Source organism: Haliotis cracherodii, unplaced genomic scaffold (genome assembly GCF_022045235.1).
Source record: "Haliotis cracherodii isolate W230 unplaced genomic scaffold, xgHalCrac1.p SCAF_5, whole genome shotgun sequence".
Classification (NCBI taxonomy): Eukaryota; Metazoa; Mollusca; class Gastropoda; order Lepetellida; family Haliotidae; genus Haliotis; species Haliotis cracherodii.
In genome coordinates, this window is record NW_027266308.1 from 31,713,477 (window position 1) to 31,725,809 (window position 12,333).

General features: G+C 38.8%; 1 protein-coding gene across 1 annotated transcript; it reads left to right on the plus strand.

Moving 5' to 3' along the window:
- The first annotated feature begins 123 nt into the window (after positions 1–123).
- On the plus strand, positions 124–11,296 carry LOC139444146 (uncharacterized). The gene is made up of 10 exons (XM_071225045.1): positions 124–211; positions 5,342–5,533; positions 5,672–5,802; positions 6,986–7,118; positions 7,460–7,594; positions 8,105–8,308; positions 8,737–8,880; positions 9,332–9,394; positions 10,023–10,098; positions 10,591–11,296. The coding sequence occupies exons 1-10, from the start codon at positions 124–126 to the stop codon at positions 11,294–11,296; spliced, it is 1,872 nt and encodes a 623-aa protein (XP_071081146.1).
- The last annotated feature ends 1,037 nt before the right edge of the window (positions 11,297–12,333 follow it).

A 12,333-nucleotide genomic window follows, 5' to 3' on the forward strand; every position in this document is an offset into this window, starting at 1 on the left:
GTGCTATGATTTTGCAATTCATCGAACAAAGAAGTCTTTCACGGGTTTTGCTAATATAATAATCACTTCTTTCGAACCGTTGTGAGCGTTCTTCTTCCGTGTTGGGTACACCACAACGAGTAGATGCACAACACACAGGCCGGAGACATGTGGACCGCGAGGCTGCTTGTCTGTTACCTGCACTGTGTATATGCAACTAGTGTCAACATATGTAAGTAAACGTATTCACATGGTGTCCTTTTAAGTCATTTTAATGTCTTTACTTTTAATGTGCTTTATATCACAACTTAATACCTATGGTTTAAAGCCAGAGATATCTTGGACATGTCTGGGCCTTTAGTTTGGAAACTATTATCGCGTGGAATTACATGCAGTATTCCCGCAGCTATATATTGCAATATGTGACCGCAATAGTTAAAATTGGTCAAGAAACAACATCTCGGTGTATGACATCATTCTTTAAGATTTTGTTTATACATTCAATTTTTATAACGATCTATGTGTCACGATATGATATTGTAGTTCACATATGTGAACGTAGTGTTTTTATGTCAAATTTTGGGCATTGTACGGTTGACTACATTCTTTCAATTTATCCCGCACTGTTTCGCCCCAGTGTGTCTTTGGATATGTCTGTTGAAATTCAGTGTCTTTAACGTATATCTTTTCCTCATTCACGTAAGTTAACACTAATTTCAATACACGGATGGTATGAAATAAGGAATTATCTGTAAATTGACACGGTGTCCTGCATTCATTCAGACGATAACGACATCAGCTATTTACTGACTACATATACTACAGCGATTAAGTTGATAATGATATATTGTGATGTGCACATTTTTTGTATTTCATCAGTATATAATTGGTGTAGGCTTATGTAAAGTCTCGTACAGGAACAATGTGTGATTAAGTAAATAACAATTATTCCGTTTATGATATACCCTGTCTAGCTAAATGTATTTTCTGCATATGTCTATTAAGATTTTGAGTGTACTTTGGGGATTCTGTGCGATCGACAAAAGGAAGTAGCACCAACTGTTAATATACTGACATTATGTTTAAGTTTCGAAAAGGTAATACCAGCGTTTTTTTGGTGCATTGATTTGCTATAAGTACGGAATATTGTAATATGTCACAGATTTACCTGGATTTTCAATCCCGGACAAAAATTAAACTGGCATAAGGAATTTATCGAATCAGGACGTTGATGTTCTCATAAAACTCCCAATCATGTATCGCTATAGAATTGATACATAGTGCTATATTTTCAGTTCGGTGAAAATGAGAATAAAATGACATATGCAAACGTTAGCATATATAAAGTGAACATAGACGTACTGACGTCAACACAGAATGGTATATTAATGTCAAATCAGGTGACATCAAGTGAAATATTAGCTGAGCTCCATTTCTAATGTATCAGAAAATGTTATCAAAATGTATCAAACAATACCAGGAACTGGGTTAGTGCTACAGGATTGTGTTCCACGGTATCACCTTTGTTCAAATACATCCTTATTTTAAAGAAATCTTTTTTTAAATGACAACAAATACTGAAACAACTGACTTTGATATTTGTGCATAGAGTTAATGGGCTCCTAACATAATTCGATATCCTTTTTCTAGATATGCGTTTTTGTCTGATTTAGTAATGAAACACCAGTCGATCGAATGTTATATTTGGTCCATGCGTGATAAGTATTGTATTGTGCAAACGTACTTTGATCACGTTCAATGTACAGCAACATATCATGTACAAAGTATAAACAGTTAAGCGTGTTTTTATAATAATAGACAGTTACAACAAATGTATATATACACCAGATCAAATATATAGCGTCGTATATCCGATCAAAAGATATCAATGATTGGCAGTTTTATGAGCATGTCTACATCCTATTTGGACGAAAATACCCCTTATGGTTGTTTAATATGATTGTTTGATTTGTGTCCGGTATTGTAAATTGAGGTTAATGTGGAACATATGACAACAGACTGTAATCACCACAAAGCGTTACACCCAGCGTTATCAAGCTATTTTACACATTTTCTGACTTTGCCTCATCTCAAATAGAAAATTTACACCAATGTCATGCTGTGCCTTCTTTGTGTCTCGTCGACCCCCCCATGTTCGGCTTGATGAACGTTCTTCTGTGACAATATCCCCTTTCTGTTTGTTATAAAAGAGACAAAACCATTCCCATAATAATAAGTAATCTGCGCTTATATTAATCCATGGTTCGACTCCGACTATCTCAAATGCATGTGTTTGTGAATCACAATCAAATAGTGATGATACTATGCTTACAAACAATATTGAAACAATGTTTTATACATCGGCAGAATGAAAACAAACAATCAAACGTGGTTTTTCAAGTTTAATGTGAAACAACTCCTCCAATTAGACGATGATTTACCTGACCGTGGAATGAGTTTTCCTTTTTCGCACAGGTTAAAGGTTCGTGATTGGCATATCCAAGTGGATAATAATTAGGCCGGGGCATGTCTTACAACAAGCCTGTAATCTGTGGCAAACTAGAAGCAACAAAACCCTTTCCATATTCAAAAGAATTTTCTGCCCAAAGCAGAGTCGATTGTATGATTCCGACTATAACCATGTATATAATTGTGAATCACTTTAAAATAGTGATGATACCAGGTTTTCGCGTAAAAAAGCACGTTAAACGGCCATGAATGGTTGACGATTGTCATTAGGTTTAGTTTCACTAATATAATATCAGTATGGGTGATTTATGTGTTCATTTAAAATGTCTAGTCAAACAGAATCATACAAACTTCTTTATTTTAATCATTTGCGATTACTTTATACAAAGGACAATTCGATCAGCGGTCTCATAAAGAAAATGTAAGTGAATATGTTGTTCGTAAAAGGTGGCATTTTACACGCGAATGGACTCATTGTAATGACAAAGGGATACGTCTCTCTTACGGCCGACGAAAGTGACACGATTTTGACAGAGGTAATAATCGAAATAACCCTCTTTTCATCAATTGTGTTTTACACCTGCCTTCTAAGTAATGAACGCTAAAACTTGCATCTTAGCAGAACCGATGCGCCTGCACATACACACACACGCGCGCATACATATGTACTACTGATAATTTGCTAAAGATCAAATTTTAATGAAATAAAAATATCATCCAACAAATAAAGATTGACATATCCAATGGTCCTACAGGAACTCAATTTCATAGTGAACGGATAGAGGCATGCAGTCATGAGCACGATGTGCACGAGGTGTTTGAACACCTGTGATTGGATGTATCGTGACAGAATCGTTGCGCATCATCACCAGAGAGCACAACCGCATTTGCTAGTGTGGATGTCAACAATGAAATGCACTGATCCCTTCTCAGCATCAAATCGTCGTTTGACGACCGAAGAATAATGTAGATGCATAGGCATGCTTGAAACTGGGCCAACACAACGTTACGTTGCAAATGTCTTCGGTGTCAGCCAAATTGTGATCGGTGGGGCATGGAGGTGAAATAGGCTTTAACCTCCAGCTCATGATTATTGCACTTATATAGCGACGTGTCAGACCTTTGGATACGCTTAGCCAGCGACATGAAGGTGTTCAACAGCGTTCCTTCACACAGCGGGAAGACAGGTTTCTTCTGATTGCAGCAAGACGTCATCACGTCGTGACTGCAACCACACTGTTAATGGCGTTAACATTTCTACTAAGACAGTGCGTAATCGTCACCCCGAGGTTGATGCACGGTCTCACGGTGACAGGTGGGCGCTACAGGGATGACTTTATGGAAAGGGTTTTGTCGCTTTATTTCTATATGTATACGTGAGACGATATGCTGCTGCAATTGGACCGGGTTTTTTATCCCCCGCCGGGCCAGAATGGCCGAAGGGGGATTATGTCATGGCGCAGTCCGTCCGTCCGTCTGTCCGTCCCAATCAGGGTACTAAGCTTGTGAAATCAACTCCTCCTACAGTTTCCAGAGAATATCCCTGAAACTCTACACACAAGATGTGGACATGTTGATGATACGCATATCGCAGTCCCGTTTCATTTCGACTAATTTTGACAGAGTTACTGCCCCTGTTTTACGGAGCTTCATTTGCCTTATTGTGAGAGAGGGTACTAAGCTTGTGAAATCAACTCCTCCTACAGTTTCCAGAGAATATCCCTGAAACTCTACACACAAGATGTCGACATGTTGATGATACGCATATCGCAGTCCCGTTTCATTTCGACTAATTTTGACAGAGTTACTGCCCCTATTTTACGGAGCTTTATTTGCCTTATTGTGAGAGAGGGCACTAAACTTGTGAAATCAGCTCCTCCTACAGTTTCCATAGAATATCCATGACACTCTACACACAAGATGTCGACATGTTGATCATACGCATATGGCAGTCCTGTTTCCTTGCGACTAATTTTGACAGAGTTACTGCCCCTGTTTTACGGAGCTTCATTTGCCTTATTATGAGACAGGGTACTAAGCTTGTGAAATCAACTCCTCCTACAGTTTCCAAAGAATATTCCTGACACTCTACACACAAGATGTTGACATGTTGATGATACGCATATCACAGTCCCGTTTCATTTCAAGTAATTTTGACAGTGTTACTGCCCCTGTTTTACGGAGCTTTATTTGACTCGTTAAAAAAATTCATGCGGAGGATGTTGTGCTCTCAGAGCACTCTTGTCCTTATGGACGATAACGTACGACCTCATCGCGCCAGGATCGTTGATGCCTACTCAGAGCATCAACGGTCACCAGACCTCAACCCTATCGAACATATATGGAAAGAGCTGCAGATCACCCTCTCACAACGCTCTTTCCCTCCGGCATCTCTACAGGAACTCGGCAATGGTAATAATGAAGAGTGGAACAATAATCCCTTGGCAACCATCATGGCACTTATTGGGAGCATAAGATGACGGCGATAAGCTGTGATCGCACCAGGTAGATCTGATGTGCGCGACTTAGAGTTGTTTTTTTTGGACAATGAATTCAATTTGGTTTTTCATAATTTTTTGACGTTTCAGTTTTGGTAAGATATTATCATTTTGACAGGTAACCTGACTGATAATTGGTCGCATCTCTTTTGCTGTCATTGTGTGGCAAATGACGACGGACTTTGATTCATTAAACTTGTCTTCACGCAATATTGCCTTTAGTTATTTCAATAGATGCACGCAATTTGACGTATTACCTTTGAAAGTTGTGATCATTAGCAAACCTGGAGTAATATATATGCATATATATCTGAAAGCAGATGTCTTGACTACGTCGCATATGTAGATACCAACAGTGGATATAATTTTTAAATATGTTAATTAATCATTTGCAGCCACGGAGACAAAACACATCTTCATAAACGAGGAGGAAAACAACTGGTGGGATGCTCGGGAAAACTGTAAGATGGAGAGAGATCTGTATATTTCTGATACAGAATTCCTCCCTCCAGTCGTGAATAGCTCTCTACAAAGCAACACTTCTTACTGGGTAGGAGCCATGAGGTATTCAACATGGATATGGACAGGCGAGTCTACAAAAGTAACAGTACATGTAGTTCCCAAAGCTAAATAGATACTATATATGCATCAATGTGGCGTTGTCTATGGATTAATTGTACTTGAAGTTAATCTGTTATTGAAGCATGTAATGTATGATATTACAGAAGATGGTACCCCACTCTACAACTATGAAGGGTACAGTGCATCACCCACAACGAGCCCAAACAATGTATCCAGTAACTCTGTTTACGAGTGTCAACTTCAGTGTAAAACCAACCGTACAGTGGGCCTGAGCGTAAGAGTTTCTTTTGTCACAAATAGTATTGATCCCAAAGTTGTATAAAGAATAGGATCATGTTGGTACATTTTCTTCTGTTTTGAAAACCCACACACGACACATGAAAGAAACATGAGAGCGAGAGATACTATTTGTTAATGTAATGGATGTTGTACAAGTACACCTGGATAATAAAAGATCCTCTTCATATTGATATCAATGGGTTTTTTTTATGACAGAAGTAACATGTTATAATATGTTTCAATGGCATTCTTGAGTGAGTGAGTGAATCAGTGAGTGAGTATGTTTTTACGCCACTTTGATCAATATTCAAGCAATATCACAGTAGGGGACACCAGAAATGTGTTTCACATATTGCACCCATTGTGGGGAACCCATGAGCGAACGTTTTAACCACTAGGCTACCCCACCGCCACGGCATTCTAAACTTGGGAGAGTAAATAAGAAAATGTACAACTTTATGAATAACAACGTCTGTTTATTCCATTAAGCAACGTTTCGATGCAGGTTCTTACACCGTCCTCCACTCCAGCTTGATAACGGTGTAAGAATCTAAATCGAAACGTCGCTAAATGCAATAAACCAGAAATTGTTATCCATAAAGTTTTATGTTTTCTTACATGTTATATGGCCGATTGTTTGTAGGGGTGGACGTGTTAATGTCTCTGAACTAAGCTTTCCAACTATGATGGGTGCCGTACCCCATCAACAGGAAATACAACAGGGTCGCTTTACAGTTCACTTTGCATGGTCACCTTCAATGTACAACCACCCGCACAACAGGCCTGAGCGTAGGACAGTGAAACCTTTTGTGTTGGAAAGAGTGGTGAAAAGAATTAGATCACATATTTACATTTCCTTCTGTTTTGAAAATTCCAAACGACACATGCAGAAAGCATGAGGGAGGGAGGGATTCTATTTCTTTATGTAATTGATGTTGTACAAGAACACCATGATAATGTAAGAACCGCTTCATATTCATATCATTAGTCATGTTATGAAAATACTCTTTTTGTGACAGGAATATACAACATATTTTGTGGTTTGTTGTGGTAGGGGGAAGTGTTACTGTCTAGGCAAAAGTATACAAATAGCAGTGCAGCAGGTGGGATGCCGTGCCCGGGTTGATTAGTGACTATGACACGAGTACACAAAGTCATTATGTGTTTCTGTTTTGTAGGGGGTAAATTGTTATTGTCTCGGAAATTCGTATAACGTTACAAATACGAGTGCAAGAGGGATGCAGTGTCCGGGAAACCCAGATGAAATGTGTGGCGACGCCGCTGGGATGTCAGTCTATACGCGTGGTACTGGTATGTGCTTCCCTACACTTATATTATATCAAATATCGGATAGGCTTGTTAAAAGCTTGTACTCATAGGCAACATATCATCTTGTGTTATCTTCGAAGTTCACGTTGATATTGTGACAATCTAATAATCAAGATCATGCTGTTATCCTGAAGTTTTACTTCCGGCGACTCTACGTTGTGAACATAATAGTCATATTATAATTGTCATAAACTGAACAATTCATTTCATTCAAGGTTTTACAAGAATAGGTAATGTACCTGATAATTGTATGTAAATTATGCTGTGTCACAAATAACTTGTGTATGTTTGTGGGACTTTATGTCACTTTCACCTCCTTGTAGGAAACGTTGGGTTTAAACCCTCGAAGATTGGCCGATGTGCTTATGGAGTGAAAATGAATAATACAGTTTCAATAGGACTAGACTTTTACTACGCTTGTATAGATTATAAGCGAAGATTTGCATATTATTCCCACAGTAAGTATGACCTATGTTATCTCACATCACTCTGTGACACAATCGGCGTTTCCTGCAGTCTGAAATGATTTACCCAGGACACACATGACCAATCCTAACTCAACAAATGTAAACTTTAATACTTCAGAATAAACTAAACTAAAACGCTGATGTCACCCATAGATCGTAACTGTCACGCGCATGTAGACCGCGGAAAACATATAAGTAATTATGTAAAATATGTAATTATGTAAGAGCCGCATACACTGCTTTCAGAATGCATTTCAAACGTTGACATATCTGAATAGACTGAAATTCTACAGCCCACGACAAGTACGATACAACAGACTAAGGATAAAGATCTTGCATTTTCGTGGCCTATCCTATAAGCGTATCATCACAACGATTTAAATAAAATCCGAACTTATAAAATCCCATATACTACGTTTTACTCTGTCCATTATCATCGGCAACTTTCTAGTTGTACAACTAAAAAGACGTTACCGGACATCGTATTTCATATGTTTGTAGATACTCAGCAGGAAAAATGTAGTGGGAGCGTGTGCGTGTCCCCATCAGCGAAAAGCCAGAAACAGATATGGACACATGCTCATTACTCAAATGATCTGATCAGACTCAACGATTCAACTGCAAGAGAGATCCAGAATATTCCAGCATCATCTGTTTACTTTTGGATTGGGCTTGTATTGAAAGTCTCAAGGAAATACGTTGATGGTGCGTTTTATTATTTTGTGCTAACCTGTCAGTTTAAATTGTAAAAGGGGCGGTCGGGTAGCCTTGTGGTTAAAGCGTTCGCTCATCATGCCGAATACCCGGGTTCGATTCCCGACATGGGTACGAAGTGTGAAGCCCATTTCTGATGTCCCCGCCGTGATATTGCTGGAATATTGCTAAAAACGGCGTAAAACCATACTCTCACTCACTAAATTGTAAAAAAAACCGTTTATAACAGGAAATTGGTCTTTGATTTGTTTGAATTAATAAGTTAGCAGTTGTTACCACAAATAACTAGACAGCAACACCGTAGAACCAAGTACATTCATCTATTTACGTAAGTGTGTACAACTATTAACATAACTTTATCATTTAGAATAATTAATACCGCTGGTTGCATTGTATAGTCAGTGGATTATTGTTTCCAGGACAAGAGACCAATGGAAATGAGGATTACATCTTCCTTCGTTCCGAAGATCCACCAACATCGACATGCCAAGCTTTGAAAAAAGATGGCGTCTGGAAACAATACTGGCTACCCTGCCATTTGCGCCTTGCTTCTGTTTGTGAAGGTACTTAGCATGTGAGACGAATATGTTGTTTTACACAATGGTAAAGGGGTAGATTCTCTTTAATCTATTCGTATACATCGCTCTGATAATGTTATAAGATATGACTACAATGCAAAATCACATCGTCCTTTTTCTAAACAAAGACGGGATGCGTTTCTGTCTTCTTTAGATCTTACTCCCCCCTCCCCTCCCCCCCTCTCTCTCTCTCACTCTCTCAATCGTACGAGCGCACACTATTGTTGCACGCTCCAGAAATCATTCACAAATATAGCCTTTTTTTATAAATTGTCAGATATCCTTATTCATTTTCACCAAACAACTTATCGAATTATTGCAGATCAGGTTTAACATTTGGTATGTACGGAATGTTGGATGTTTATACGAGACTTTTTCACTTGTAATATCACCTGCTCCATCATTTCTAAAATAGCAACGTCATCTTTGTCAACAGTTTCCAGGACTCATCCCTCTCATCCCACCACAGACGTTCCGCCAGCTGTTGATAGTCAGATGGGTAAGTGGTCACTGCAGAGGTAACCCTGTCCTAAAAGAACTCGCTCGCTACGCTAAAGAACAGGGCTCGATTCCTAACGTTTAATATAAGTTCCTTATGTTTAAATAGTGTTAAAAGTGGTGTAAAATCTATCATCACAATTACCAATTGTATTATCAACAGTCCACGTGAAAGCGATAAAGAATTCAGTTTCGCGTATCTCTATTCCTTACAATATTGAAAATTGTTTGTATGTAGTAGAACTCAATATTCCACAAAGCGACTTCGCTCAACGTTAGTGAGTGAGTATGAGTTTGCGCAGATTGTAGCAATATTCCAGTAATATCATGCGGGGAAACCAGAAATGGGCCCTAAGCTCTACAACTGTTGTTAGTGTATGCTAAAATACCAAAAGCACAATCATCTTAGCTCTGATTGGAACAGTCCCCTTGTCATGATTGCATGACATATTATTATATATTGTGTACTTTTATAGTGGTAGCAGTTTTCGGTGTGCATTCCATAGTGATCGTTTACTTCAGTATAGTATACATACTTACTGGACATGCCTAATATTTCTTGTGTAAACTGGTACGTGCGTTTAACATATTTATCAAGCTTTTGACATCTAACATTTCCTTTTTACCAGGTGTAATCATAGGGCTGGCTGCAGGCTGTGTGGTTTTCTTCCTTGTAGTCGTCACTCTTGTATTTCTTCTGCAAAGGTGAGGTTCCCAGCAGCATTTCTTTAAATAGCAAAAAAGAAACCAGAATCTAAAGAATGAATTCATTTATCAGATACCATTCTTGGCATGTAACTTGTTATGTTTTTACATTAATGTGATGCTTATTTAAATTTTTGAAGCAACTGTTTTGTGAAATAACTCGTAGCAATGCTGTATATTCATGTGTGAAAATGATATGTTACACGCACATATCGGGCAAACATTGAAGCAAGCACCTTGAACACATTCAACACTAGTGCATCCATTCACAATTTCGCCAAATTCATATGACCTGTAAATGAGTAGCATGACAATTTTGTCAGTGTCGAGGACGGGATACAAGCCCCGACACATTTCGGTCTACTAGTCATGATACATCGGGAAGCAATGGAGTAGTAAAAAAGCATAATTCCACAGTATACCATACTATACAAGTTGATATCGAGAAGCATTCAATCATCACATTCAATCATGTTGCAAATGCTGTTTCAGACAACGCAAACTCTATTTGGATAGAAAAGATACGAATCAACAGGTGAACCTCAACCCGCAAACAGAAAACACGACCTACGACGGTCTCGATGTTCCGAGAGACAATGGCGCATACTCTGTTATAACCCCCGACACAATTGACGGGAAGCCATTCACTCCCTCTGTTCCAACGGCGACAGTAAACCCCAATACTCACACTGAGAAATTCTACGTGAACCATCCTGGGACTGATGTTGAGAAGATGTCCAATTCCCTCTCAATGCCCAGTAAACAACACACCGACATGCCAAGAGGAAAGCCCCACATGCATCTCTCCGGACCCGACTACGACACAGCTGAATGTATTCTACAGTATAGAAGCGGAGATGGAGGGTACACTGGACTGGATATATCTGCAGTAGGTACTGGTGTAGCCAACTCCGACGAGGGTGTTCAGTACCACACCCTCGAGAAGCGCAGCTCCCCGGGAAGGGATAAAAGTGATGCTGGTTTGTATGACCCCACGGAAGCGGCAGAGGTAAACTACGACACCTCACAGCAAGGGGGGAACGCCAGAAAAGTAGATGACTCGTACAGTCACATAGGCGCGATAGGCAAGGGGTTTGAAGAAGGTGCATATGATGTCGCTAGTGCTGGGCCTGTTGTGATCAGGTTGGATGACACCTACAACCATGCGAATGAGACCAATCATGAGGCCACTGATTAGTATAACACATGATCTGTCGTCAGAGATAATTGAAATCGTGGTAATGATATATTTGTTGCAGAGATCCGGATAGTATAGGTAGTAGTGTCTGGTCGTACAAAGGGAAGTACTTCTAGGACATGAGAAATGTAACTGTACATAAGATGGGGTTATCTTTCAAGTGTTGCTGGATGAAAACTAGTTTGAAGCAAAACTCTCTCTTTATAGATCAAAGAGCCACATCTTGACGGATATTATGTAACAATTATGAATTAAATTAAAGTAAGTACTTCTAAGTTAAAGAGTGGTTAAAAATGTATTAGTGATGCAGTTTAACATTGAACTTTTACAAGTAATAGCGAATCTCACAAAAAGTATATATGTCTCCTGTTGGAGTCAGTTAAACAAAACAGCAAAAGTGAAAAAGTGAAATGATTAATGCTGACTGCAGTGTTGATGGCGTCAACGTTAAGTTCTTTTAATCTGTCTGTCTCTTTTCATTGCAAGTCGTGAAATATGAAAATATGTGTAGGTGTATTAAGATGTACGACGACGATATAATCAAACATACATTTGCTGTGTTAGCTATCCCGGAAAAAGTACAGTGTAGATAGCATGTCTTCAGAATGGTCACAGAATAGACTGACAATTGTAAAATATCAGACACACATGGAAAATAACTCTGAAAATGTAGATGAGTTTAGAAAATGAAATACACATCATTCTACATGTCATTTTATATAATAATTTAAGAGAAACGTTTTATCCTGATGTTTACACATGAGCCCCCTAATTGAAGTCTTTTATTTGGCTTTGTGATCGAAGGACAAACGGATTTCATAAAACTTCAGAAAAATGTACACCAATCTTCCATGTTATGAAATATATTTACTTGCTTTTTTATTTGTTTTTTTTAACACCACGGCCAACAGTAGTGAAGTCATATTACGACTGGCTGTAAAAGGCCGAGTCTAGGCCAGATAAACCAATGGTTGATAGCATGAACAACATACATATTATTGACGGCATGTTGACCCCGTTAGTTTCATGACTTGGTT